This window comes from Populus trichocarpa, chromosome 16, assembly GCF_000002775.5.
Source record: "Populus trichocarpa isolate Nisqually-1 chromosome 16, P.trichocarpa_v4.1, whole genome shotgun sequence".
NCBI lineage: Eukaryota > Viridiplantae > Streptophyta > Magnoliopsida > Malpighiales > Salicaceae > Populus > Populus trichocarpa.
Genome location: NC_037300.2, coordinates 1,346,804 through 1,373,150, shown reverse-complemented (window position 1 = coordinate 1,373,150; position 26,347 = coordinate 1,346,804). Strand labels below are relative to the sequence as shown.

Here is a 26,347-nt window from a genome sequence, read left to right as displayed (position 1 = left end):
AGGCGCTGCATCTTTACAAGGGTAATTACAATAACAAGAGAGATGATGCATAGACGGGAAAATCTGTTCCATGGAGATTATGCTCAGCTTAAAAAAGCAATTTTAGAGGTTTTTTTTTTTTTTGAATGTGTAAACTGTTGTTTTTAAATTGGTTTTATTTAGAAATATATTAAAATAATAATTTTTTATTTTTTAAAAATTATTTTTAATATGATATAAAACACTCAAAAAATAATTTAAAATAAAAAAAATAAATTTTTTAAATTTTTTCAAGAGCAAAAACAAACATGCTACTAATAATTATTATTCGAAGTCCACTAATAATCAGCAAATGAGAAAAGATTATTGAACCGGTTTAGAGATTTTAAAAATTTGGACCAACTGGCCCATATGATCAATTATGTGAGGCTAGACAGCATCACCATTTTTCCTGCTGCTTTCGGGGCTACATTCTCTAAAGTGGTTTCAAACGTTTTACAACCCCACCAAAATCTGAAAATGAAACGTGTGTGTAATCTACATAAAGATGAAGGTATTAGACGTTGTCATCACAGCAAAATTGTTTTAAACTATTACATTACTGTAAGCTGGTAAGTATACAATACAAGGAGAGACTGCTGGAGATGCAAGTTACTAATCCTTGATCCTTCCATGCTCAAGGAAAAATATGCATTAGCAAGGACAAGTGGTACTCATTTGCTATAGTCATGAAGAGCAAATCTTCTGTGGTTTTCTGGTTGATTACATGGGGAAACATGGGGTAATACAGTTGAGCGTATGCCAAAGTTGAAGGATTGGGTTAGCTATGGAAAAAGAATTTGGAATCGGTTTCCTAGTGTTTTTATTTATTTATTTATTTGTTGGTTGATGTCAACTTTTGAAACAGAACTAAGAAATGTTGTCATCAGGAAGAGCTAGAAATGGTTTGAATGTCAAGAACAGTCCAATCACCTCGATCATGTTAAGGAAGAAGAAGACGATTTGATCACCTGCATTGCAAAATGGCAATCTAATTAAGGTTTTATATTAAAAAGTCGGAGAGTAAATTAGATGAAGCGCGGGTTACTAGATGAAAGGTTCTGAAATGATTCTACCAGGAAATAATATAAGAAAGGGAGGGTGAACAACGTGGCAGATACTTTGTCTTGGGAAATTACAGTTTCTTATGTTACTACAGATGTGCTTCCTAAGATTGTTGCTTCATGACATCAGAATCCTTCTTTAGTTTATCTTACAGGGAAATTACTATCTGGTGAAGCTGTGGGGTCTAAGTACACTTGGGAGTATTATCACTTGCATAGGAAGGGCAAATCAGTAGTTGGTAATGATCTACAGCTTCAGAAGCATTGATTTTTTTTGTATCATGACTCTACCGTTGGAAGGCATTCTGGAGTTACAGTTACTAGCAAGAAGCTTTAATCTTTGTTTTACTGGGAATTTGTTACAGAGAAGATGAAATATAAATTTTTTTATGCCCACCACGTTCCATCTGTTAGGCATGGGAAGGTTCTCCGTTGGTTTACTAGGTTATAACTTTCCTGACTAGTCTCAAGAGGCTGTTTCAACTTTCAATATTAAGAGCAATCAGATTTATAACCAATCTATCATTTCCAATTAGGTGTTCTGAACAACTGGTCTTGCCCTTGCCTGTCACCTAGAAAACTAGTCTAAGAGTTCCTTAATATAGAACCTGCATATCTTCTAAGGAATGGGAAAGAGCATTTGCAGAGTTTTGTACCTGGGAGAAAAAATGCACTCTGACGCTTTTGTGCCCAAGAGAAGCTGTAAATAAAGAAAGCATCGATCAGTGTGACATACTGCTGAGCAAGTTTTTAGATAAACAGATAATTTAAGAAAAAAGGCTTATGATGCACATAATTATCCCATGAAATCCACTTACAGGATAAATCGCATTGTCTATTTCCTTTTGCCCCAAAAAATTCTATAGGATGTTCCTGAATGTTTGGATGAACCAATAAGGGACACTAGAATGTTAGGAGTCCTTGGTGTTCTATGCATTGGTTCATGTTAGGAGTCCTTCGAGGTTAGCAAGGCACCTTGGTTGCATTCCGATGGCACTTCAAGATATCAGTGTTAACCATGTTTGGTGTAATGCAAAATGATAATATGTTCTTGGGAGTTCAAGAAACTAGGATCTTTTCTTAGTTTCTGTTCTTACTCCCTCAATCCATCATAAAGACTTTAAAAATCCTTTAAGTACCCTTTTTTAGCACTTAATGCTGTCCTATACTGCAGTTGAAGAGAAACATGCTGGCAAAATTACAGTTTACTGACTGTAACTGCTGTTTGTCTGTGACAATAAATTGAGACAGAGGAAATCAATGTTAGCGAACCCATTTAAAGAACACATATTTGGACTTGTTAGGCCTCCTTTCAATCATAGGTGAATCCTTCATTTCAGTTTCTTATACATGAATAGCTCCAAAAGCTGGTATTCAGCTTGATTTAGGAATGGTGCTAATTACTGGCAAAAGGGAATAAATAGACCTATGTTCTATTTTCTCATGATTTTCCATCAGTCCTGCATCACTATGAAGGCTGAGGATAGGAGGTAGTTCCACAAGAAACCATGATGGAGAATTGTCACTAGCATATGCAGTAGATGCATGTTCTGGTTCGTTTTTTGAGCATGAAATATAACACCCTTCAAACATGCTTCATAGTTCATAGCTTCCAGAACCAGATTAATATAATGCAGCAATGATTTGAATGTCACAAAATAGAACTAGCCAATTCATTCGATCGAGACTCAAAAGGATACTTACAGGGAACCTCCAGCTGCAGGACCAATTGCTTTGAAAAGGGACATGGCAGACATTGAAATTCCATTTGCGGCACCCCTTTGTTGTTGTGCCTGACATTAAGTTCAAGCAACACATTTTACAAAATGAAGTCATCTACCTATAGCATATTGCTAAGATGCAAGATAAAGAGAAAAACGTTGAGGCAAAAGGAAGGTAAAGTTACCACTGATCTATTTTGCAGAAGGAACAATCCTGTTGTGATTGATACCTACACGAGTCATAAAGAAATGGAAGAGGTTGATGAAACATTGATTGATAATTTTATTAACAGAATGGATGATATAAATAAGTTTCCCTTTTTTTACCTTCTCACGAGAAAAATAAATAAAAAGAAAACTCCCATTTGAAGTTCAATGTGTAAACAAGTCTAGTGCTACAAGTCCATGGTTGAAGTGGCATTCATAGCATGCCAATATATATTCACATCTGAGCTTTATAAAAAAGAAATTTTCAGCAAAATGCTAGTAAAGTTGTTTAGATCCTTTATCTGGTGGAGAGAACATCGAAAAAGTTAGCAGGGAAGCTTGTGAACCCAAATTTCAGCTAAATGCTAGTCGAATAAAGTTTTCTATGTCCTTTTTTGGGTGGAGAGGACATTGGAAAAGTTACTGGGGAAGCTTGTAGACCAGAATTAAGGACTACAAATTCAGCAGGTCCATCAGAAAAATGGCTTACAAGAGAGGCATCAATCTCTAACAAGAACAAATAGTGACAGCAAGTATGAAAACACAACGTAACAGCACACTAAAATAAGTATGTTAAGTGCTCAAATACAAAGCACTTACAGAGAGCACATTCTTCAGGATGGATGCGCAGTTGATCAGTAGCATGAGGGTGAGGCCTTTTAGCAGAGCTATAAAAGGGTAACTAGATAGCAACGGTATGGTCAAGACCTTCACAAATGGCAAGAAAGTATTTTATGTAAATAAGAAAATATTCTTATGTAAATTATAAGAAAATATTTTATGTAAAGGAGGACTCAATCAAAACAGATGCAATATTATTTTTAAGCAGAAATTGTGTTAAGGGCATACTGCTCCTAGGCGAGATACCATGACCGGTCCAAAATTTCTCTCAGCCACTGGGTATATAAATAGCTGAAAGAGTAGCAGTCCAAAGCCTACATAAATAAGTGATGAAGTGAGAGATATCATATCCATAACATTTGATAACTTCAGAATTGATGACCTCACAAGGGATAAAAAATTTATGAGCTTAATCAATTATATGATGATGCTGGCTGGTATCTACTACCTGAAAATGCAAGAACTTCACCGACATCTGCAGTGGAAAAGCTCAATCCCCCATTCTTCCTAGGACTAACAGCCCATAATGAGAAAATCTGTGGTAAGAAAATAACCAATTTATGATCAAGCATATTTGTTAACTAAAAGAAAAAATCTCCAGATGAGTAACATGCTCCAGGGCAAAAACATAGTACTCTATTAAACCTAAGCCTGGCTTGGCAATCAGGCATCCTTGAGTAAATTTCTGAGGCATGGGAAAGCTTTTTAATATATCATAACAAAGAGGAAGCTATCATCTAATTTCATGGAAGATAGAAAGAAATCCAAAGGCAGTAAGTTGGGAAGGAAATGTGATTAAGTTGATCACATCAGTAGCCTTTGATTCTTCTATAACAAGAACATATCAAGTGATTTACAAAAGAAGGAGAAGGCAGGAGGGGGAGAAATAATCCTAAAATGAAGTTGCCAGTGTACTTTACTGACCTTAATATTATAAATAAAAGAAATTATAGAAATTTCATGTTTGGCACAGTTGGTGGAAAGACAGAAGTATTTAAGAGAATAGGAGCATACATCTTGACTAACCTAAAATATGGTATTTATCGATGGATTCATGTTAGATGATATCAAGGGCCAATTCACAATATAACATGTATGAGCTAGGTTTCATGAGTGAATATTACCTCTGCATATGCCATGTCATGAAGTTGGAACACACAGTACACGATAATAGATGATATTAAGGGCCAATTTTTCAGCAGGCTTTTCTGAGAAGAGTTGGACTCAAATGTGGTGGCCCCAAGTGCATCAGAATCATTGCACTCTTCATCATTTCCTTTATGGTTGTGTATCGTCTCCTGCAGAAATTTTAAGGCTCCATGTTAAACTATATAAAGCTCTTACAAGAAGAGCATACAAACATGCATCCCGAAGATCTAATTAACACATTTGAGCATCTGACCTCTAAGCAGTATATAGTGATGCATTAATCAGAGAGAATCGAACAAGATACAAATTTAACAGTTTGTACAGTAACATACCGGAAGCAAACAACAAACAACCAATACACCGACAGAAAAGATTGATATCAGAAGGCAAGGTAACAGGTACGGAAACCTGTAGTGTCATCCATTTGGAGGAAATTTAGCACAAATGAAAATCAAAAGATTACAACAATAAGGAATAGAATATGCTTAAAGGAAAAAAGTTGAAGTACTAATGCTTACCTCCCAAAAAGAGAATCAGAAGAAAATATATTTGGAAATTTCTCTGCAGGCTACAGTGTCAATATTTCCAAAATTAATTAATAAATAAGTACTTGTAGTTGAGTTAAACAGATAAATATCATCTCGGTGATATTTCGTTCGATAAGTAGTGCATCGAGAAATACCTGAGCAAGAAAACCTCCAAGTGCGGGACCAATAACTAATCCAATGCCCCACGAGGTGCTGATCTGAAACAAGTATAATCCATTCGCTACTTATTAAGCTACAATCAATCTTTAACAATCACAAAAGAAGAGGCTCTCTTACAATTGACATTCCTAAAGCTTGATATTCTTTACGGCAAACTTCTGAAGCATATGCCTGGGTCAAATCAGCACTCAGCATATTAAAATATAACAGACAGGAATAAAAGCAGTGTTAAACATTTACATATCCATGAACAATAATCATATTCTAGGTAACCCTGCCAAGTAACACAAGAAGAAAGGCCAAATGATCAAATCAAACATCCAATGAGTAGCGGGCACTGTTTAACATTTGAAAACAACCACATGGCCCACAAGCCGTCCACAGAGTAGACAAGGCAGAAAGGGCCTTCAGCTTAAAAATCTTCTAGCAGTACACAGATGGGGGGGGGGGGGTTCTCAGAGGATTACTGTTCAGTCAATACAAAGAAGATGCAATGATTTAATTTATACTTGGGATTGACACTGTATCCTATAGAACTTTCAGATAGCAAGCCATTTAAACATCTCAAAAGAGAAGTACCCTCATTGGACCAAGTATGCCACACAGACTTCCAAGAAGAAACCTCGTAGAAATTGCCATCCAAAAGCTTGTGCTAAGGCCGAAAAGGGTGTTGAAAATAACCCTGAAATAAGAGGAAAGTTAGCAATACATAGATAAGAAAAATTCACTCTTAAACCAGCAGAACATTGCTAATGAACTCTTGAACAATCACGCATAAAATAGGCTTAGAGCAATACTAACACTGATACTGTGCCAAATATTATGACTGGTTTTCGACCATATCGATCAGCAATCATTCCCCAGAGCACAGAAGTTAAAGCTCTTCCAAACATAAAAGCAGATCCTTCAGGAAATGAATGATATCTTCAGAAACAAGGAGCTTGAACAAGATCTTTATGTAAACAGACCTTGAGTACAAGTCACGAATAAAAATCTTTCTCACCCACATAACCAGCATAGTAGCCAATGTCCTCCTCTCTTTTTGCAATATGGAAGTCCCTTATCTGTAGAATTGCAAGATCACCACATAAGTAAGAGTGAAGAACATGAAAGAAGAGTAGATTGACAGGTCCATTATGATTCTGAGTTCTTTCATAATCATGGTCCAAACAGCAAACTGTATTAAAAACCACAAATGAGTGATTCAACTGTTATCTTTGGAATGCTATGCAGCCATTTTACATTGGTGATACCCGTTAGAAAATGTGTCAGCTGAGTCCTAAGGCGCCTTAGTGCCTGTGCTTTTACTTAATTTGGATGTCAAATTGGCAACAAGGATTAACATGCCAAAAAGCAGCATGGTTTGCATGTCCTGCTATCAACCAACAATTAAAACCGAGTCCCCTTCCAGTATGATGCTGCATTATTAAAAAGTCACAATATTACCTATGGACAGAACATAAGCAATTTCATTGCAATCAAGTGTAAGAAAATGAAACTGTCCAGCACAGATGCTCCATTTATTCTGGTGTTATTCTTCTGTTAACCCCATCCCCTCCCCCTCCCCCTCCCCGCCGCTAATTAAACGTTGGAAAAAATTCCACAAGCTATAGGTATGTGAACCATCAGTCTCAATTCTCAAGTAAGCCTACTTTCATTTCAAGTAATAATATAAATAAAACTTTCCAGAATAACATGCTCACCATGAAATAGAGGAAAGGAAAGAGAGATGATATAGGCAAAGCTGCAAAAGTCAAAACCACAAAACACAGATATTAGAGGGAAATTCCAATTTCTCAAAAAAAGCATTTGATTCGTTGAAATTTTCAATGAACCTGCACAAAGAAAAACAATCCAGACATAGAGCAAATGTTTATAAGGAACACCAATGTTGGTTTCTTTGAAAAGTGAAGTCTTACAACCTGGGCAGTCCTCATAGTACTTCTTCTTCTTCTTCTTCAAGAAAGACTCTCCAATCCCATTTCCATCCATCTTGACACACTCCAGTTGTTTTGAGTTGAGGTGATTTTTTTTTCCCTTCTTTTTCAGAGAAAACACATTTTTTATATAAAGAAAACTGCTCTTTTTCAGTCAGCTTTCTTAAATAATCATGGACCTAACCACCTAATTAGATTATGGACCAAATCATTACAACTCTTGACACATGATTATATTAGGCCACGTTACTGCAAGAATGGATTCTGAAGATGTGTAAACTTCATTAGCAGCAAAATTGTGTGTAAATCCCTGACCTTCTAGAATATAAAAAATCTTGTTTCCTTGTAAACAACAACATTTGCCTGAACAATGTCTCAAAACAAACCATTTCATTGAACAATCACACGAAACTAATTGAACAATTGACAACGCAAACCAATTCAAGAAATCTCCAGATACCACCTCTCTCACGAAGAGTCTTTTTAAGACAAAACCCACCACAAGGCCATGAGTCCAAGGTGGGATAATACCACTTGAGAGGGAAAATTATGATAATACCACTTGAATGGGCCAATTATGATAATACCTCTTGAGAGAGCCAGTTATCCAACGGAAATGGGCAAGTACATATAGCTATCTCTACTTGCACAAATAAGAAACAAAATTTAAAAATAAACCAACACGAACAAGAAAAGATCTTAGCCATAGAATGATGCTTAACCTGCACAAAGGACAACAATCCAGACATAGAGCAAATACTTAAAAGGAACACCAGTGTTGGTTTCTTTGGAAAGTTCAATCTTGCAACCTGGGCAGTCCTCATAATACTTGTTCTTCCTCAACAAAGACTCTCCAATCCCATTCTCATCCATCTTGTGCCCGCCTGCCACAACAGCTAATGTTTTGGCCCCTTATGAGAAAGTAAACTTCCTTTTTTATTCATGGCATTGGCATCAGAAAGTGCCGTCTGATACTTGACAGAGCCATCTTTCTTGATTGGAATTGTCGGCTACAAGTCAGTCGTTAACTAATATTTTAATGCCAACGTGAAAGAATTAGAAAATCCTTCTAAAAATTTCTTCTCTTTTTCTTCTTCTCTTTGTGTGAGAAACGAACGTTGGAATAGTCTTAAAAATAGAAGCTGGATCACGACACCTTTTATGATTTTTCTTTTTGGATTTTTTTTTAAAAGAAATGTTTAAGAGATTCCTTGTACTAGATTTTGAGTGAGAAACGATGTTCATAAGAGCATAATAACAGTAAACCCCGACTTGAGTCATCAACTACTTTAAAGTTTCTTGAATTGATTCCCGTCATTTTAAACTGATATCTTTTCAAGTTTTTTTAAAAGTTAAAACAGAGGGGTCCACCTGAAGGGGACAGGTTTAGAAAGACATGTCGTTTTGTGAGTTCAAAATATATATAACCGCCAGCCACCTGAAAGCGGGTAAAAGTTTGGAAAAACAGCCTAAATTTGGCAAAAACTGGATTTTTTTTGTTTAAAATTAATTTTTTTAAAAAAATTATTTTGATATGCAAATATTAAAAGTAATTTTTTTAAAATATTATTTTAATATAATTTTAAATAAAAAAATATTTTAAAAAAAACAACAAAATTGCAGAGTTGAATCAATAGATGACAAAAACATGAATTCAATTTCAAATGATCAACACATACCATTCAAATGAAGTTAAAGGTTTTACTATAAAAAATATTGGTACAACAGGTTGCATTTGAATGACACCATCATTTCATTCCATCTTAACTGGACTGTCAGCTCTCCCAGCTGACTTGGAGCCTTCACGTTCAGCTTAAATGCTGGTCCAACAGCAAGAGTATGACCCAGCACCATCAACTCCTACGATATGCAAATGCACCAAGCTTAATAGACGTCCATAAACAGATTGATAGAGAGACCAACAGCTCAACGTACACCTTTCACCACCTTTCACCGCTTTCGTTCTGAACGCCACTTGAATACAGGTTTCGTAGTTGGACAGACAATCTCATCTTCACGCAGCTTGCGCTTTCGTCCCTTTTTCTGATCATTAAATGGAGGATTCAATTTCGAGATCTATATGAATAAACTAATACAGTGAAGTAAAAGCAAGAACTAGATACCTGCAATTCCTTCTGCAGTGCCATATCCATATATATTTTCTCCAACTGGTTTGCTCGGTTCTTCCGGGCCTCAAGCTCTCTGTAGGAACTGGCTATTTTCCTGCCCATGGAACAACGAGACTGATACAGTGGGACTTGAAACAAACAAAATATAACTGGCTTATACTAGAGTACAAAAGAACATACTGACTGGAAAAGTTCCATAGATTAACAACAAACTAAATGATCTAAACCACAAACTCTCCCGAGGAGATCGGTGGTGGTCAACAAACTAATAAATAAGCTTATGACAAAAAACTATACGACAGCCTCAATAGTTTCTAGAAAATGGCACCCTCTGGTATCAACTATTAGCATGACATATGTTTGAATTATCTTATATTTCTTAAGCCTCCAAAGTCTGGAAGTTTCCAGCAGCAAAAGGGGGTTCAACAAAGTTCAAGGCCTTGATGGCGGGAGAGGTCATATTCCAGCTCAAACTCACCTCCGGGGACATCGCATGTTTGCACATGCCTCGCATGCTTGACCCCAATCAGAGGACTGTAGGGTTGAAGGAAAACATGAGATGCTTGCATGTACCAAGGAGAATTACAGCCAAAAACAGGCAAGACCGTGGACAAGGTTCAGTGCTCCTAACACTTGGCTAACATGGTGAGTTAAATTCAAGAAAATTTTCTTCTCAGCCGCTATGTTTTACAAAACCAACGAAGTGCAACTCTTGGAAGATTCCAACTAAATTAAATGATAGTGCATTGGTATTGCAGCGGATAGTTAGGATTGTGAATAGTAATGAGTGTAAATTTCTATGTAAATGATTTTGTGATCATATCAAAAGAAGCATAAATCCTCTCTACCTCTTAAAATGATCAATCAAGTTCAACAAGGGAAAAACAAACCCTAGATTAATTTGTCTAACAAAACAAAAGTCATCCTTTACCTTTTAATATTATCAGGGACGTCAACAGAAGTAGTTGCCATTTTATTTTCTGAAGATCGTGATCTTATTTCTTTAGCCTCCTCCCTGCAAGATACGAAACAAAAAGTAATGAGGATACATATCCAATGACGAATCAATTCCCACAAAAAGAGAACACTAATCATGAATTTAGGATGAGGGAAAAAAACAAAGCAAGTTTGCATGTTGCCCTTGGGCTCTAGCTCGAGTTGACAAGAAAAACAGCAGGCTAAGTTTTATCACTGTAGAAATAATAAGCTAGATCTCATCATTATACTCTAGCTTGTATCACTAATACCATTATGAATGACAGAAGAGCATTGATTTAGTGAACTACAAACAATGGGAAGTCAGTAACCAAGCCAATTGTCACTTGGTACAAAACTTTATATATTGAAATGCATTATTTCCATTTAAGTTCAACACATAAATGCCTCAAGTAATGGTCTTCATCAATTTTCTTTGCCACTAAATGTCAGCAGCATATACAATTTTTTGGAGACAATAAGTGCCGGGAAGTTCGAACCTATCTTCAGCGAAGTAAATATGCTTGCTTGAGGGTCGGCCATCCAGCGAGTGCAATGTGGCAGTTAGCTTTTCAATTTTCTGCAGCAGCCATTACATTTAAAATGATCGTGAGAAGAAAGCATTTAGAAAACGTTAAGTAACCAGAAACAGAATGTAAAACTGTGACTGAATCATTCACCTTTTTCTCACTTTGTGCTTTTTGAAGGATATATCCAATATCTTGCGTCTTCATCAACAATAGTTCTTCTTGAGTGTATTTGTTAGCTTCACTCCTACAATAAAAAAAAAAATTAAAATTTAAAAAAAAAAAAACAAAAAAATGTAAGCAAATAACAAAGAAGTATTGTATTACTGTGGCCGATGAACTCCATCAACTGTTTTACTCTTAATCATTCCGAAGTAAAACTCATCAGGATTTCTCGATGCTGCTTTCTCTTTAAGCCTCTGTAAAGAAACATGTCGCAGCCATAGCCATAGCCACAGCCAAGAATTTAGCAACATGAACCAAAATATTACAAATCATCAAACCTAAGAAATCAGAATGTTCGATCTAAATTAAGTCTAACCCTCAAAGTTTCCTCTTTTTTGTGAAAAGCTTTAGCACGTGCAACATAGTCTTTATGTTTCTCAAGCAGCCCAAATTTCTTCCTTGCTTGACTGGCATCCAAAAATCAAATCAACAACAACAACAACAACAAATCACCACAAATATAAGAATCGCCAAAACTGGAAAACAAAACATGACTCACGGTTGTGCTCTCTCCTTGTGAGCCTTTCTAGGAATAGCATTCCTTAAGGATGACATTTTGTTGCTGTTCTTCCTGTTTAAGAAAAAAAAAATCAAAATTAAACAAATCAACTGCCATCCTTGCTCTTAAAAACACAATAATTGGTCTTGAAAATCACATACTTATTAGCGCGACAAGGCAAGCGGAAAAATTATCAAAAAAGGCAATAAAAACCAGAACTTTAGAGTCAAGAACAGTGAACATTCAGAAGAATAGAGATTTCCATATGAAAAGATGGAAACTTTGAATCAAGAAAAACAAAGGGTACCTGAAACTTTCAGAGCAAAATCTTCTTTGCTTTGAATAAACCCTAGCTGATATCAAAACCCACTTTCCGGAAACGGGTAGAGTTCAAAAAGCTCCAATCTTTTTTATTTTTACAGATTCGTTAATCAAAGCAAAGCCCGACGTGATTGTGCAGACGGCAATGAGAGACGAGGGTTTTAGACCAAAACGATACTGACAAGGAAAAACCTCAGCTTAAACGACAGTGAGTAACTCGGGCCAGCTTAGGGTTTTGGGCTTGTTTTAAGGGCTATCTATATATATTATATCTCTTATTCTTATGACGAGCCCAGAAAGATGATTGAAACTGTTCTTTGAGGTTAATGTTAATGGTGAGGTTGGAATTACATATCATCACCATCTTTGATATTATAATATTGTGAGTTTCTTTACATCAGCAGCTTTATGATATCGTTTAGATTAAAGTATTTAGTAAATCTCATTAATTTGATTTTTAAGCAAACAAACACAAGATTAATATTTGGATTTATAATGCAGTAAATATCATTTAAATATTGTGATTTGGATTTCAAAATTAAGGCTTTTTTTGTGTTTACGGAAAGTGGTTTCCTGAAAACTACTTTTCAGTTTTCTCTGTTTGTTTTTTATTAGAAAAGTTGGTCAACGAAAAACACTTTTTGATCAACAGAAAACACTTTCTAGTTAATTTGGCTTGGTTTTCAGGAAAGTGTTTTTCTTTTATTTTAGGCGGAAAACACTTTTTGAAAGTTGTAAAAAAATTAGAAATGTTATATTATTTGCTGATTATATCAAATTTGGTTCTCAAACTTATGATTGTTATATATTTTTTGTTTTGAATATTTGTTTTTCAATTTCATCCCTTAGAATTTAATTTTTATATTTAATTTTAGTCCTCATTTTTATAATTGTTATTTGTTTTTCCCTTATCATTTTAATTGAAATTTTTTATCTATCAAATTTGATCTTCATTCTTTTAATTGTTACTTATTTTATTTGAAATAATTTATGAAATGTTAATTATTATTATTTTAATTTTTTCATCTTTTAATTTTTTTATTTTTTAGATTTGATCTCTATTATTTTGATTATTATTTATTTTATTTAAGATAATTTATGAAATTATATTTTTTTTTCAATTTCATTCTCATTTAACTTTTTAATTTGCAAGATTTGTTTCTCATTATTTTAATAAACTTGAAAAAATAAAACATTAATAAGTTATTTTCCAGCTTATTTTCCACGGCATAATCAAATACTGAAAAAAGTTTTCCAATTTATTTTTCATTACACTACCAAACATCAAAAAATAATTAACTTTTCCAAAATTTACTTTTCAAAAAAAATAATTTCCAGCAAACAAACGGGACTTAAATGTAAAAACTAATGTGTTAAAAGACCTATCTATAAATCTTTGCATTTGATTAGTGTTTTGGATAAAATAAAATAATTATATAAAATATAAAAATATGCTTGATTGAAAAAACTAAAGTAAATATGACATTGACAAATATATATATATATATATTATTTTTTATAAAAAATAAATAATGATAAAATATGGATTTTCAAGATACAAGAAATAGTTTATAAATATTTGAACTTTTTATCTAGCAAATTATAAATAAGATATAGAAATCATAATCCTAGAACTAACATTTATCCAATGAACAACAAATGATAAATGACAGGTGGTAATTGCTGATGTAAGAAGCTCCAGGATCGCTAGACCTGTCTCCACATCACTCTGCTTTATTGCCAAAAGAGGAAGAGACAAGAGTACAGCAAGTGAGCTCAACCGACCATGCTCTGCATAACAGGGTTGATAACGGTGCATCTAGCCCTCTAATTTCTATTTTGTTTTGTTTTAGTCCCATTATTCCTGTTTCTCAATATCATCCTTGTAATCCCCTGTTTTGTAATTTTTTTCAAGATAAAATATTCTTAAATGTTTGGCTTTCAAACCTTGTAATGTAAATGTGTATATTAATATGAAAAAAATATTAATATGTATTTAAAATTAATTAAACATTAATAAGAAATTATTCTAAAAACCCTCTCTCGATAATAAAAGTCTTGAGCTTGGAATAGTTTTGTGAATTAGACAATGAACTTGATTAGTGAAGAATATTTTTTTTACTATCGAGTCCTTATTTGATCACTAGTTTTTAGTCCATGAAATGTTTTGGTATATGAACCAAGACATTAGTCATGATGTGATGAGAATAAATATATTTATTAATATTCATAAATTGCAAACATTCATGAATATTTATTAATGATTTTTCATTGATTATGAACATTCACTGTAATTAATAAAAAATATAAGCAATTAATGTTTTGGTTCTTGAGTCTTGTAAATAGGTATATCAAATAGGTGGAAATAGGACTAAGAAACTTTTGAGTTCTTTTCTTTATTTGTTGTTGGTTTTTCCAGGATTTGTTTTTTCATTTATTTTTTCTATTCTAGATCTTAAGAATCTGTATTTGAAGAGAAATACCGGGTACTGATTTTGAAGAGAGATATAGGGCACAAATTTATTTGAGTTCGTTAAATTTTATTTAGAAATGTACATAAACAAAATGGTGTTATTGAAATTCTATGAAGTTTTTTTAAAAAAATCTTTTTATATAAAATGATGAAAGACGAGTGGTTTGTTCTCGACGACAACAATAGCAAATTTTATATTTGATATATGCTAAATACTTTAATAAGTCAGTATTTTTTGTTGATTTTTAAAAATATATTTTCAATACATACTTATAACGTGTGCCAAGAGTTAACTCATTCTCATGTGCATAATCTTATGTATAATTAATATTTATTTAAATTAAACAAAAATATTACATTCTCATAAATTATATTATGAACAATCACATTTCATAAAAATATCTAAGAATTCGCATACCAAACGTCTCCTGAAGATAAACTCGATTGGTTGATCAGAAAGATATAATCATTCGTTATTTTCGCAAGTAAAGCGCGAAGCGCCACTGTCAAGTTGTAAAAATGATGAGATGACATCAATTTTGAAGGTATACATAGCACTCAACAGCGAGGTTAATGCCGCTACGGCCGAAAGGACAAAACAGGGACTAAATGAAAGTGAATGAATCAAACTGATACAAAATTTAAAATTGAGGGATCAAGTAAAATCATTAAACCATACGATAAACAGGACAACAGTGAAGTCTCTTCGTTTACCCTGTGATGTGACCGCTGCTCTGTCACTGATTATGTCCCTGCTAGTACTTTCAAAATTTTCCCTTATTTAGACACAAACACCCCTAAGTTAGGACCCAGTTTTCACTTATCTGCTAGTTTCCAAGCTTTGAGCTCTGGGTTTTGTTTAGCTCTTGCAAATCTTGGTCCTTTTCAAGTTTCCAGGGATCTTAGCTAGCTATCATCAGGTACATAACCAGGAATGTTTGATTTATTTTATGGGTTCGACCGTGCATTCTATGCTAATTACTTTGTTTTTCTTTTTTGATTTGCTTCAAGTTGTGGGGTTTAAGGGTTTTTTTTGGTATCCCTTTCCCCCCTTAAAGTTTGGGTCTTGGTATTGGAAACGCACAAAAAACCACCATCAGTTCAAGACATGCATTGTCTATTTTTTGGGTTTTTTTTTTTTACTTTCTGTTTGTAATGTGTTCTTACATAAGTTATGTTCGTGTTTCTGTTGTTTAAGGTTTCAGTTTAACTCATGGGTTTTATCACAGACAAAGCATCTACATTTCCCTGGTCTAAAGATTCTTGTTGCGACCAGCGTGGATACCAATTTGGTCTTTTTTCGTCAAAAGACACCTACACCCTTCACAAATACTACTAGAGTCCCTGGTTCATGTGTACTGTGTGTGCACATGTTCATGCATTTGTGTTCAGGGGTTCACTTACAAAAGGTTGAGGGGCCATGAAACTGAAATGCGCCACTAAAAGCACTGATTTTGCTTCTTTAAACACCTGTTCTATGTTATTGATAGTTATTTCTTCTTTAAATGTTGGTAATTTTTCATTTTTTCTGTTTCTTATTCACTATTTGAAGGAAAATGGGTTTCCTTTTTTCACCAATAAGTGAAATAAAGATTTTTTTGTTGTTTTTTTAAGATTTTTTTTCTTGCCTTTTTAAACTATAAAGAATTTCTTGCTATTCTGAGTTTCTGGGTTTTTTCCAAAAAAAAAAATGTTGTTAAAACCTGGCTTGTGTGGTAAAGAAAGGAAAAGGTGTTCAGGATTTTAAGAGGATAACAGAACAGACAAAGAGGTTTCGTTCTCTCGTATGTATGAAGGTGTCTTAATTATCAAATTACTGGTACACGCTTATCTTTCTCATGAAAGTATGAGCTCCCACATTTTTTGTCTTGTATTCTCTCTGTGTTAGTTTTTCTACCTTGTTTTTTTATGGATTATTAGTATTATCGTAAGCACTTTTTGGTGTTGTCTTAGATTTTATCTCTTGTTTGATATGTTATCAAGTATTTGATATTGTGATTGAATTCGTGTGTCAAATACTCGTATACCTTTTTTCAAAATGACACCCATGTCCTCCACTGAACCTGTGGGTAGTCCTCGTGTTTCCTTTGGTAGGACATAAAGTAGAGTTGACTAGGAACTTGGCCAAGTTGACTGAATCCACTAAAGTGACTAAAATTGAAATGGTTGCTCAATTGAGCTGATCTTGTCAAGTCACTGTGAAACATTACCAGAGGACTTCCTTTTTCTTTCTGTTTGTTTCTTCGAAAAGAAATCTTAAGAAACATAACTGCATTGCTAAAGTTATGCAGTGCATATGCAAGTCTGTTCAATTGCAACCTCTACAATAGTTGATAGCAAAACTGATGCGTAAAATTCAAGCCACCAAAAACAGAAATGCACACGTTACAGTGTCTGGTTTCATGCAATCACTAATAACATTCCAAGACTAGATATGTCTTAATAATTTTGGTCGTTTCATTTTAAGGTTGACCAAATTTGGTTATTCTCAGTAAGGTTGTTTTAGTTGGATTATTTCAATTTTGGATGATGCCTTTATATAGAACTTGAATAAGTGAACATCTGTTTTGCATACTAATTTATATATGGATATCATGTCATATCGTAACAATGCCAGTTGAGTTAAGTTGAGTTTCTTGTGAAGCAATTGTTAGGTTTCCTTCGACTTTCAGGCATATATGGAATGCAAATAATGGCAAGAACCTACCTTTAAACCATGTCCTATTTATATATAAAAGCCATTACCTAGTTATACTCCCATAAATGTGGCCTTAGGGCAGGGAATTCAGAGATAGCGTACCTTGCAATGATTAGGTGTGACGTGGCCACTCTCAAGACTTGAATCTGTACCTTTGTGGTTGCAAGTCTAAAAGGAAGCATTTCACAAGCAATGGATGAAATTTCTGGGAATCACCCCCTAAGACTTGTTAGGAATCCTCCGTGGAATTTACATGAAATTGGATTACAATAATAGTGATGAAGCTGCTTACTTAAAATGTGAAGTTTTTTTTTCCTTTCTACTCAGCATTGTGCTATGAGCCACAGGCACGGTTCTCTTATTGACTTTCTGTAATTGAATGTTTTGCTGTTTATATGGCTGCCTTTGAATGAACATTTTGGTTTCTATATTTCTGATAATTCAACTTATGTTTTGTTTAGTAATGTGTGCATAGATTCATAGCTTACCTATGTTTCATTTGATGCCTTAGTATGTTTGTCTCTTTAACGCCTCAGGCACCAAATGGAGTCTAATGAAGAGCCAGAGGCCCTTGCTCCTCCACCTGATGCCCTCCCTCCTCCTCCACCTGAGATACCACCAAATGTAGTTCCTGTTCAATTGACAACAGGCACTTTTCCTGAGGAAACAAAAAAGACATCAAAATTAAAACGTTCCCCGATTACCAGGCGCGGAGTTGGGTCTAGAGGGCAAAAAATACAACTAGTCACAAATCATTTCAAAGTTTCTATCTCTAATACTGGTGGCCACTTTTTTCACTACAGTGTAAGTTTCTTTGTGCATGTAATCTTTCTGTCTTGACTCTTGTTCTTTTCTTCCTTGTAATTTTGTTCTTCATTGAATTAGGTTTCCTTATATTATGAGGACGGTCGCCCTGTCGATGCAAAGGGCATTGGGAGAAGATTAATTGACAAAGTTCATGAGACTTATGGGTCAGATCTTGCCGGGAAGGACTTTGCATACGATGGAGAGAAGAGCTTATTCACAATTGGTGCTCTGCCACGAAACAAAATGGAATTCACTGTTTTGCTTGATAGTTTCTCATCAAATAGGTATATGGATGCATTTTGCCTCTTTTTTGTTAGGAATTGTGAATGACAATTGGGATTATTTTGTGTGCAGGAATTCTGGAAATGGAAGCCCTGTTGGCAATGGAAGTCCTAATGAGACCGATAAAAAGAGGATGAGGCGGGCATTCCAGTCCAAAACATTTAAAGTGGAGATGAGTTTTGCTGCCAAAATCCCTATGCAAGCTATTGCAGCTGCTTTGCGTGGTCAAGAATCGGAAAACTCTCAGGAAGCCTTAAGAGTCTTGGACATCATTTTAAGACAGCATGCAGCTAAACAGTGAGTACAAATCTAGCTACCATCTTCTTTCTATCTTGGTTTACCCTATTTTATTCCATATGCTTGATTTTCTTCCAGGGGTTGCCTTCTTGTTCGCCAGTCATTCTTTCACAATAATCCAAAGAACTATGTTGATCTGGGAGGAGGAGTCCTTGGATGCCGAGGATTTCATTCGAGCTTTCGAGCCTTGCAGGGTGGATTATCCCTAAATATGGGTGAGTTTTATTTTATGGCATAGTCCTGCTCAAACTGTTTCCCATGTTACCTATATGTGCTCTTCAAGGCAGATGGTTCGACTACAACGATAATACAGCCTGGGCCACTTATTGACTTTCTCATAGCCAACCAGAATGTGTCAAACCCTTTTCAGATCGACTGGGCAAAGGTACAGATTCTGTTTACACCAGCAAAATTCACTTTACCAAATTCATGTGGCTCACTGCATGTTTTCAATGATAGGCAAAGCGGACAATGAAAAATTTGAGGATAAAGGTGTCACCTACCAATCAAGAGTACAGAATCACTGGCCTAAGTGAAAATAGTTGCAAAGAGCAAATGTTAGTCATTCTCATCTCATGTTATTTCCACCCAGTTGCCATGTTACCTACATGTAACTATGCCAATCTATAATTAGTTTTTCATGTACCTGTGCCTTTTTTTCCAAACAGGTTTTCGCTGAAATCAAGAGCAGCTGATGGAAATGATGTTGAAAGTTTTGACATTACAGTTTATGATTATTTTGTTAATCATCGCAGCATAGATTTACGTTACTCTGGAGATTTGCCATGCATCAATGTTGGCAAGCCTAAAAGGCCTACTTACATTCCCGTCGAGGTGGCTCGATCCTTTTCCTGTTTTCATGGCTCTATGCTGCTATACATCTTTCTTGTTGGCCTCCGTCTGTGCTAATGTAATTTCTGAATATTATCCAGCTTTGTTCACTGCTTTCTTTGCAACGCTACACAAAGGCACTGACTGTCCATCAGAGATCGCAGTTGGTAGAAAAATCAAGACAAAAACCCCAAGAAAAGATTAGGATCTTAGCTGATGTAAGTCTTTGTTCATTGGTTTTCAATGAGGATGATTTCTGTTTCTTATATTGCTCCCCATTTAAGATAAACTGCCGCTTTTTGTCAGGTAATGAAAAGCAACAACTATGCTGCAGAACCAATGCTGCGTTCTTGTGGCATCACCATCAGCAGCCAGTTTACTCAAGTTCAAGGCCGTGTGCTTCCTGCTCCAAAGGTGTCTAGTCTTCTATTCTTTAATACACTGTAATCTGTTACAGATTTTTTTTAGTTCTCTTTGACTTTGTAAGCACTGTCCAGGTTGAAGGCTCTGAATCATTGAGTTATTCTTTCTTTCTTTTTCTTCGGTAATAGTTAAAAGCAGGAAATGGTGAGGATGTTATTCCAAGAAATGGGCGGTGGAATTTTAATAATAAGGTGCCTTTTGGAATTTAGTCTATGTTGCTATTTGCCTTCATTTTTTATCAGTGGTTGTAATAACAAAGTTACCTCTTGTGCAGAAATTTTTTGAACCTTCTAAAATTGAAAACTGGGCAGTGGTGAACTTTTCCGCCCGTTGTGATGTGCGTGGTCTAGTAAGAGATTTGATAAAATTTGGAGAAATGAAAGGGATTGTAAGTTTTTTCAAAATTTTATGCAATGTTTCTTGTAATATTCATTTGAATCTAGTTCCTTGTCCTAAATGTTATTCCTTTTTCTGCTTTGGTGCAGCTCATAAGTGACCCGATGGATGTTCTTGAAGAGAATGCTCAGTTTCGACGGGCACCACCTCCTGTTCGAGTGGATAAGATGTTTGAACAGATACAGACAGCTTTTCCAGATGCTCCTCCTCGCTTTCTTGTGTGTCTTCTTCCTGATAGGAAGAACTCTGACATATATGGTTAGCTGATTTATCATCATACATGATCCTTGCTGTTGTGTGTATTGTTCTTTTGATTGATAAAACTAGTTAATGTTATGTGCAGTAATTTCTGTTCTTTATAAATTTGGTAAATTTGTATTTTAAGGTCCTTGGAAACGAAAGAATCTTGCAGAATATGGAATTTTCAACCAATGCCTGGCACCCACTAGAGTTAATGATCAGTATATATTGAATGTTCTCCTGAAGATAAATGCTAAGGTGAGATAGCATACCAATATTGATCATTTGAAATATTCTTCCTTTCTTTTCTACTTACTCACAGCAAATGCAGCTTTTTTCTAACATACCAAAATTTTTCTCGTCTGGATAGCTCGGTGGTTTGAATTCTTTGTTGGCTATGGAGCAATCACGAAACATCCCTTTTGTTTCAAAAGTTCCTACAATAATATTTGGGATGGATGTATCACATGGCTCGCCTGGCCAGTCTGACATCCCATCCATTGCTGCGGTAGGACATATCTGGGATGAATTCTTCTTAAGAGATTGTCTTTTTATTACAATCACCCCTTCAATTTGTTCAAAGTCACAAACTATTATGTGATGCTTCAATTTTTTTTCTTTTCAATTCCATAGGTTGTCAGTTCTAGAAACTGGCCTCTACTTTCTCGTTATAGAGCTTCTGTGCGTAGTCAGTCACCAAAAGTTGAGATGGTAGATTCTCTTTTTAAACTAACAGCAGATAAGAAAGATGATTGTGGGATTGTTAGGTGAGCAATATATGTAATTATAATTTAAAAAATGTTTTCCTATACTACATTGTTGGACCTGTCTTTTTTCTGTACCTGAATGCCCCTTTGTATAAATAGAGATTTGAAATCCCTTCAATTTCAGGGAATTGTTGTTAGACTACTATAAGAGTTCTGGCCAAACAAAGCCAGCTCAGATAATCATATTCAGGTCAGTTTCCTTTTCTTCGAACTGACTTTCTTGGTCCTTGCACCGTTGGTTATTTATCTTTCTTCTGTATTCTGCCACACCTGCATTTTGCTATTTTTGGTCTTAATGGATGTTGCAAGCCAGAGGGCTTTGTTACAATGAAAGTAATGAGGCAAAAGAGATCCGTTACTTGTTTTCTGAAAGCATTGAATATGTGAAGTCTCTGCTTTATATGACAAGGCATTTGAAATGTTTTGGCATTCTTGTCAATTATCACCTTTTCATTTTCTTCCAATTTTGAAAGAAAGTTACTAAGCTGCACTAAATTTATGCTTTAGCTATAAGCTTGTCTCTTAAATCTTTTTCCATCACTGAAAGCCCACAAATTCATGTTCTTTTTTTTTTCCAATGTTGAAAAAAGGGATGGAGTTAGTGAGTCGCAGTTTAATCAAGTCCTCAACATCGAGCTGGATCAAATCATTGAGGTTTCTTGTTATTAAAATACTATCAAATGATAAAAGGTTATTACTTATTTGTAACCAGAACATAAATACACTTTCTTCTAAGTAACTTTCCTCTTTGTGTTCATCAGGCCTGCAAGTTCCTTGATGAAAGCTGGTCACCCAAGTTCACTGTAATTGTTGCACAGAAAAATCACCACACTAAATTCTTCCAAGATGGATCTCCAGACAATGTTCCTCCTGGTTGGCATTCCCAAATTCTAATCGAACCAGCAAGTTTAATTAATTTTGGTGATATTTATACGTTCTTTTTCCCAATATGCAGGAACTGTTATTGATAATGCTGTTTGTCACCCACAAACCTATGATTTCTACATGTGTGCCCATGCAGGGATGATAGTGAGTTGTTTTTAACTTTTTATCATTGAACTGACTTTATTTTCTGTTTATACTTGCTGTAGTTTGTTGAGGACATCATTTCTTTCTTGAGGTTGGAGATTGCATGTATGAATGGACAAAACATAAATGGCTGATTACTCGATTGAGTTGGGGGGCATTGGTTTTAGTGTAATGATCTAATTTTCTTACCATTTTGATGTTTTAGGGAACAACTAGGCCAACACATTATCATGTTCTTTTAGATGAGATTGGCTTTTCAGCTGATGATCTACAGGAGTTGATTCACTCTTTGTCTTATGTGTAAGTTCATATTGGGTTGCTTTGTTATTTAAAATGGTATTTTGAAGCACATTTATGGTAATCTGTTAAAAAACTTTGCAGGTACCAAAGAAGCACAACAGCAATATCCCTAGGTAACGAACAGATCCCTGTTCTGTTATGCTTATGCATCCTTCGAAATTAGGAATTGAAATGCTCGAAACTGGCCATTTTTATTTACTTTTGCTGCTAGTTTTTATATTTTTACACGTTGCTATTCCTATCTGAAGCTGACAAGGGAATGACTGTTACTAGCCTTTTATTGATTTCATGTTCTGCACCAAATACCTCTTATCCTCACCTGTTGAGCTATTTTTATTGCTATAACCCCCTTGCAGTTGCTCCAGTCCGGTACGCACACTTGGCAGCAACTCAGATTTCACAATTCTTGAAGTTTGATGACATGTCAGAGACATCTTCGAGCCATGGAGGTCTGACTTCTGCTGGGCAAGCACCTGTGCCTGAGCTTCCTGAGCTACACCACAATGTCCGCAGCTCTATGTTTTTCTGCTGAAGATTGCGAAACTCTGTGAACTATAAGTATGGCAAAACTGGATGATCTTTTGTGTCGTGGGCTCTAGTTTGTATGTATATAGCATGGGGCTAGTTATGTATATAGCGTAGGGCTACTTCCTGAATGTGGTTTTAGAACAGCTTGTTTCGGGTTAACCTTTGATGCTCTTTCTATCTTTTGCTAATGTCTATTGACACTATCCCTAGTGGACGTGCAAAAAGGGCTTAACCTATCAACCTGCTTTCAGTTTTAACAACCTGTTGAATGTTTTCTTTAACCAATTGGCGTGTGCATGAGCAATTGGTGTGCCCATTTTCATGGATTTTTGGAACAATGAATTGAGTCACAGAAAAGCTTTGTAAAGGACTTGCTGCCAATACAGATAAATCGATGAGCTAATCTTGAATCAAGGTTCGATTCTGTACCATGTAGGATCTGTATGTTAATAATTTTTTAGCAGAAATATGTTAGGAGTAACATGGGCTTCCCTGTGTGTTTTAGCGAAAACCTCATTAAAGTCCCCAAACTTTAAGGCCAGTCTTGATTTGGTCTTTTTTTTCTCAATTAAATCTCCAATATAGTAATGAATTCTTAATTGGATTTTTTATTCGTTTTTAGTTAATAAAACTCCAGTAATCAGTTGAAGTTTAAATTATTTTATTTCACAAACATTTTTTTTAATGAAAAAACAATTGATTTTTCTAAAATCTTCACTTTGTTGTGACTGAAATTTATTTAGAAAAATAGACTCTTAACAAGGTTTTTTTTGTAGCAATCAACGCTAGTTACTTCCTTGTTATTTTCAAAGCCATTAGCTGCTTAAAAATCTCTGTTTAAATTGACTAATTCCATGGCCTAATCATATGATTATCAAACCTGGAAAATTTTGGGATTACCACAACCAGTTCTCTTCAGACTGTTCTGGGTTATTAGGTCATTAGATCAACTATTTTTTTTATTAAAATGAGTTTTATTTTTTTGTTTCAAATTATTCTTCTGATGGGGTTTGAACTGAGTAGAACTAGGTCAATCAAACTGGTTGAACCAAACTGTTTTATTGGATCAATAAATTATTTAGTTTAACTAGAAATCTATGAGTTAGATTTCGAGTCTAGGATTTCCCGGCCAATCTACGGTCAAGCTGAGCTTAACAAAGACCACCTTCAACAAAGGTACGATAGATAACCGATAACCATGCATAAATGCCCACATCAATTTCTGCATGTTTCCCCACAACTTTTGCCGCGACAACAAAGAAAACACTCACTTCTCTTGCAAAGGAAATCAACACATAACCTGACCAAAACATTACAATTAGACAGGCTTTCAAGTGTACAAACAACATCAATCCATATAGCAGAATCAGCAACGGTCTTTCTTTTAGTGCAAGTAACATCATAAAATCACATAAATTTGCAAGGAAAATCTTCAAGAAGCAACCCTACCTTCACCAGTGATACCATCAAATTCAGTTCCTATTCGATTCACTGCAGAAAATTTTCCTGAATAAACTAAAAGGCTATCAAGAACAAAACTGGTTCTGATGGCCAGGCTGCGTGGTGTTGGTACTAGAGGAAAAACAATAGAATTGCTATGCAACCATTTTCAAGTTGCTGTAAATAATGCTGATGACTTCCTTTATCACTGTAGTATAAACCTTCTTTGTGTAGTTATTTAATCATTCTCAGATCTTATTCTTTTCTTGCTGAAAATTTTGTTCTTGATTGGACTAGATTTCCTTGTCTTCTCGGAATGTTCGACCTGTTAATCAAAAAGGAACTGGAAGAAGATTGCTTGATAAAGTTCGAGAGACTCATTACTCGGACCTCGCTGGGTAGGATTTTGCTATTAGGTTTAGTCCACTAAAAAAGACTGTTCAAATAAAGCCTAAATAAATAACTCAGAAAAAAATACAATGAAATAGATTGTATGAGCTTATTCTCTCAATCAAAGAGTGATGGGTCAGGCCATCCTCATCTCTGTCCATATTACCCGTGTAATATATTGTCTAGGTCTGGTGTCCCCACCATGTTACTTGACACTGCGCTTGATTGATGATGGATCAGGGATGAAGAAGAAAATTCTTGCTTTCAGGAATCTGGAATGCAATTATGACGTGGGAACGCTCTATGAAGTTATTACAGACGTGCTAACTGAGTGGAAAATTAAAGAAAGTATGCTTCTCATATTTGCAGGTGTCGGTCCTCCAAATCCTCACATGGTTGGAGACTTAACAAGTAAGCTTCTCGATTGGGATTTGTGTTATCTATCTTGTTATGCACAAATTCTCAATCTTCTTGTTCAAGATGGATTTTATGGGATAAAGAATGTGCTTTGCAAGATAAGAGAATCTATTGTATGTGTGTGTTTAGAGACTTAAGTATGAAATTTCTTTTAGCCTTTTGTGTTTAGAATACAAAATCAAAAGGCCAATACTCTCTGCATGCACGTAAGGACTAGCTAGGTTGGAAGTTTACTATCGTGTAGTTGTATAAGCAAGCAACAACTAATAAGGTGGAATTATTTTTCGATTTTGCTGGAACAAGTAGGCTGACATTCAAATTTGGCTTTCCTTCAATGGTGCAATCTTGATCAATTTCAGTAATCATCCGTTTTTTCACATTTTTCTTTTTAAACTTGAGTATATGTGATGATTGTGATGTGACATTACTTGAGAGGTCTTTCTATTTGGTGCCCTTTGTTGTTTCCAGTTGGTAATGATCAATTGCTGGTTTGCTTATACTGATATGGCCTGAGCCTTTGTTGAAGAGATTAATATAAATTATATTTTGAAGTCTCGTCAGCCTTAATAACAATGATCGAATCTCATCACCCTTGGGATTCATCACCTTTGGTGCAAGTTTAAAGCCAAACTTGAGGGGGGTGTTAACAATAGTATAAATAACTTGGTCCTCAATTAAAGCTTTCAGATGGTTTTTGACAGGCCTGAGCATGTGTTTTGGATTTTGATGCTCTTGCTGGTTTGTCACAACGAACTCTATGCGTCCAGTACCAGTTTCTTCAGCTTTTATTTCCCATGGACTGCGGCATTTTTTCACCTTTTAGTCCTGTCTTTTCTCTCGTCGATGTTGGAGATATTCTCTCTCGGCATTTAAAAAAGGCGATGGGGTGATGAAACTGTAGTGTTTCTGGTTTCTCATCTTATCATAGA

The 26,347-nt window shown here is 35.1% G+C and overlaps 3 protein-coding genes across 10 annotated transcripts; 1 reads left to right on the top strand and 2 right to left on the bottom strand.

Moving 5' to 3' along the window:
- Window positions 1–493: 493 nt before the first annotated feature.
- On the bottom strand, window positions 494–8,605 carry LOC7455882 (protein ZINC INDUCED FACILITATOR-LIKE 1). Of its 6 annotated transcripts, XR_002978488.2 has the most exons (18): window positions 8,147–8,605; window positions 7,191–7,231; window positions 6,491–6,551; window positions 6,289–6,391; window positions 6,067–6,169; window positions 5,605–5,658; window positions 5,463–5,525; window positions 5,299–5,348; window positions 5,113–5,188; window positions 4,756–4,929; window positions 4,080–4,167; window positions 3,860–3,945; window positions 3,611–3,718; window positions 2,989–3,033; window positions 2,787–2,875; window positions 1,901–2,311; window positions 1,739–1,782; window positions 837–989 (listed from the first exon to the last, which is right to left on the bottom strand). XR_002978488.2 is itself a non-coding variant. In XM_024588056.2 (17 exons), exons 1-17 carry the CDS (start codon window positions 7,477–7,479, stop codon window positions 889–891), a joined length of 1,356 nt encoding a protein of 451 aa, XP_024443824.1. In that variant the 5' UTR covers window positions 7,480–8,605; the 3' UTR covers window positions 494–888. The 6 variants fall into 6 exon arrangements, 5 of the variants coding, with proteins under 5 accessions (XP_024443824.1, XP_024443823.1, XP_024443825.1 ...); XM_024588056.2 differs by lacking the exon at window positions 1,901–2,311 and having other exon boundaries at window positions 494–989; window positions 7,410–8,605; XM_024588055.2 differs by lacking the exon at window positions 1,901–2,311 and having other exon boundaries at window positions 494–989.
- Window positions 8,606–9,062: 457 nt separating this feature from the next.
- Window positions 9,063–12,307, bottom strand: LOC7453744 (probable U3 small nucleolar RNA-associated protein 11). Of its 3 annotated transcripts, XM_024588060.2 has the most exons (10): window positions 12,087–12,307; window positions 11,780–11,851; window positions 11,597–11,687; window positions 11,383–11,474; window positions 11,209–11,302; window positions 11,029–11,108; window positions 10,485–10,568; window positions 9,548–9,647; window positions 9,372–9,467; window positions 9,063–9,284 (listed from the first exon to the last, which is right to left on the bottom strand). In XM_024588060.2, exons 2-9 carry the CDS (start codon window positions 11,833–11,835, stop codon window positions 9,375–9,377), a joined length of 690 nt encoding a protein of 229 aa, XP_024443828.1. In that variant the 5' UTR covers window positions 11,836–11,851; window positions 12,087–12,307; the 3' UTR covers window positions 9,063–9,284; window positions 9,372–9,374. The 3 variants fall into 3 exon arrangements, with proteins under 3 accessions (XP_024443828.1, XP_002322578.1, XP_024443827.1); XM_002322542.4 differs by having other exon boundaries at window positions 9,063–9,467; window positions 12,087–12,304; XM_024588059.2 differs by having other exon boundaries at window positions 9,063–9,467; window positions 11,941–12,087.
- A 2,982-nt stretch (window positions 12,308–15,289) lies between these two features.
- LOC7453743 (protein argonaute 4A) lies at window positions 15,290–23,431 on the top strand. Its single transcript, XM_002323160.4, has 23 exons — window positions 15,290–15,493; window positions 17,808–18,075; window positions 18,157–18,362; window positions 18,433–18,657; window positions 18,736–18,872; window positions 18,945–19,042; window positions 19,117–19,214; window positions 19,326–19,491; window positions 19,590–19,706; window positions 19,795–19,902; window positions 20,040–20,102; window positions 20,186–20,299; window positions 20,397–20,565; window positions 20,693–20,805; window positions 20,918–21,055; window positions 21,181–21,314; window positions 21,439–21,504; window positions 21,905–21,968; window positions 22,076–22,187; window positions 22,270–22,343; window positions 22,549–22,643; window positions 22,725–22,756; window positions 23,000–23,431. The coding sequence occupies exons 2-23, from the start codon at window positions 17,815–17,817 to the stop codon at window positions 23,173–23,175; spliced, it is 2,766 nt and encodes a 921-aa protein (XP_002323196.2). The 5' UTR covers window positions 15,290–15,493; window positions 17,808–17,814; the 3' UTR covers window positions 23,176–23,431.
- The last annotated feature ends 2,916 nt before the right edge of the window (window positions 23,432–26,347 follow it).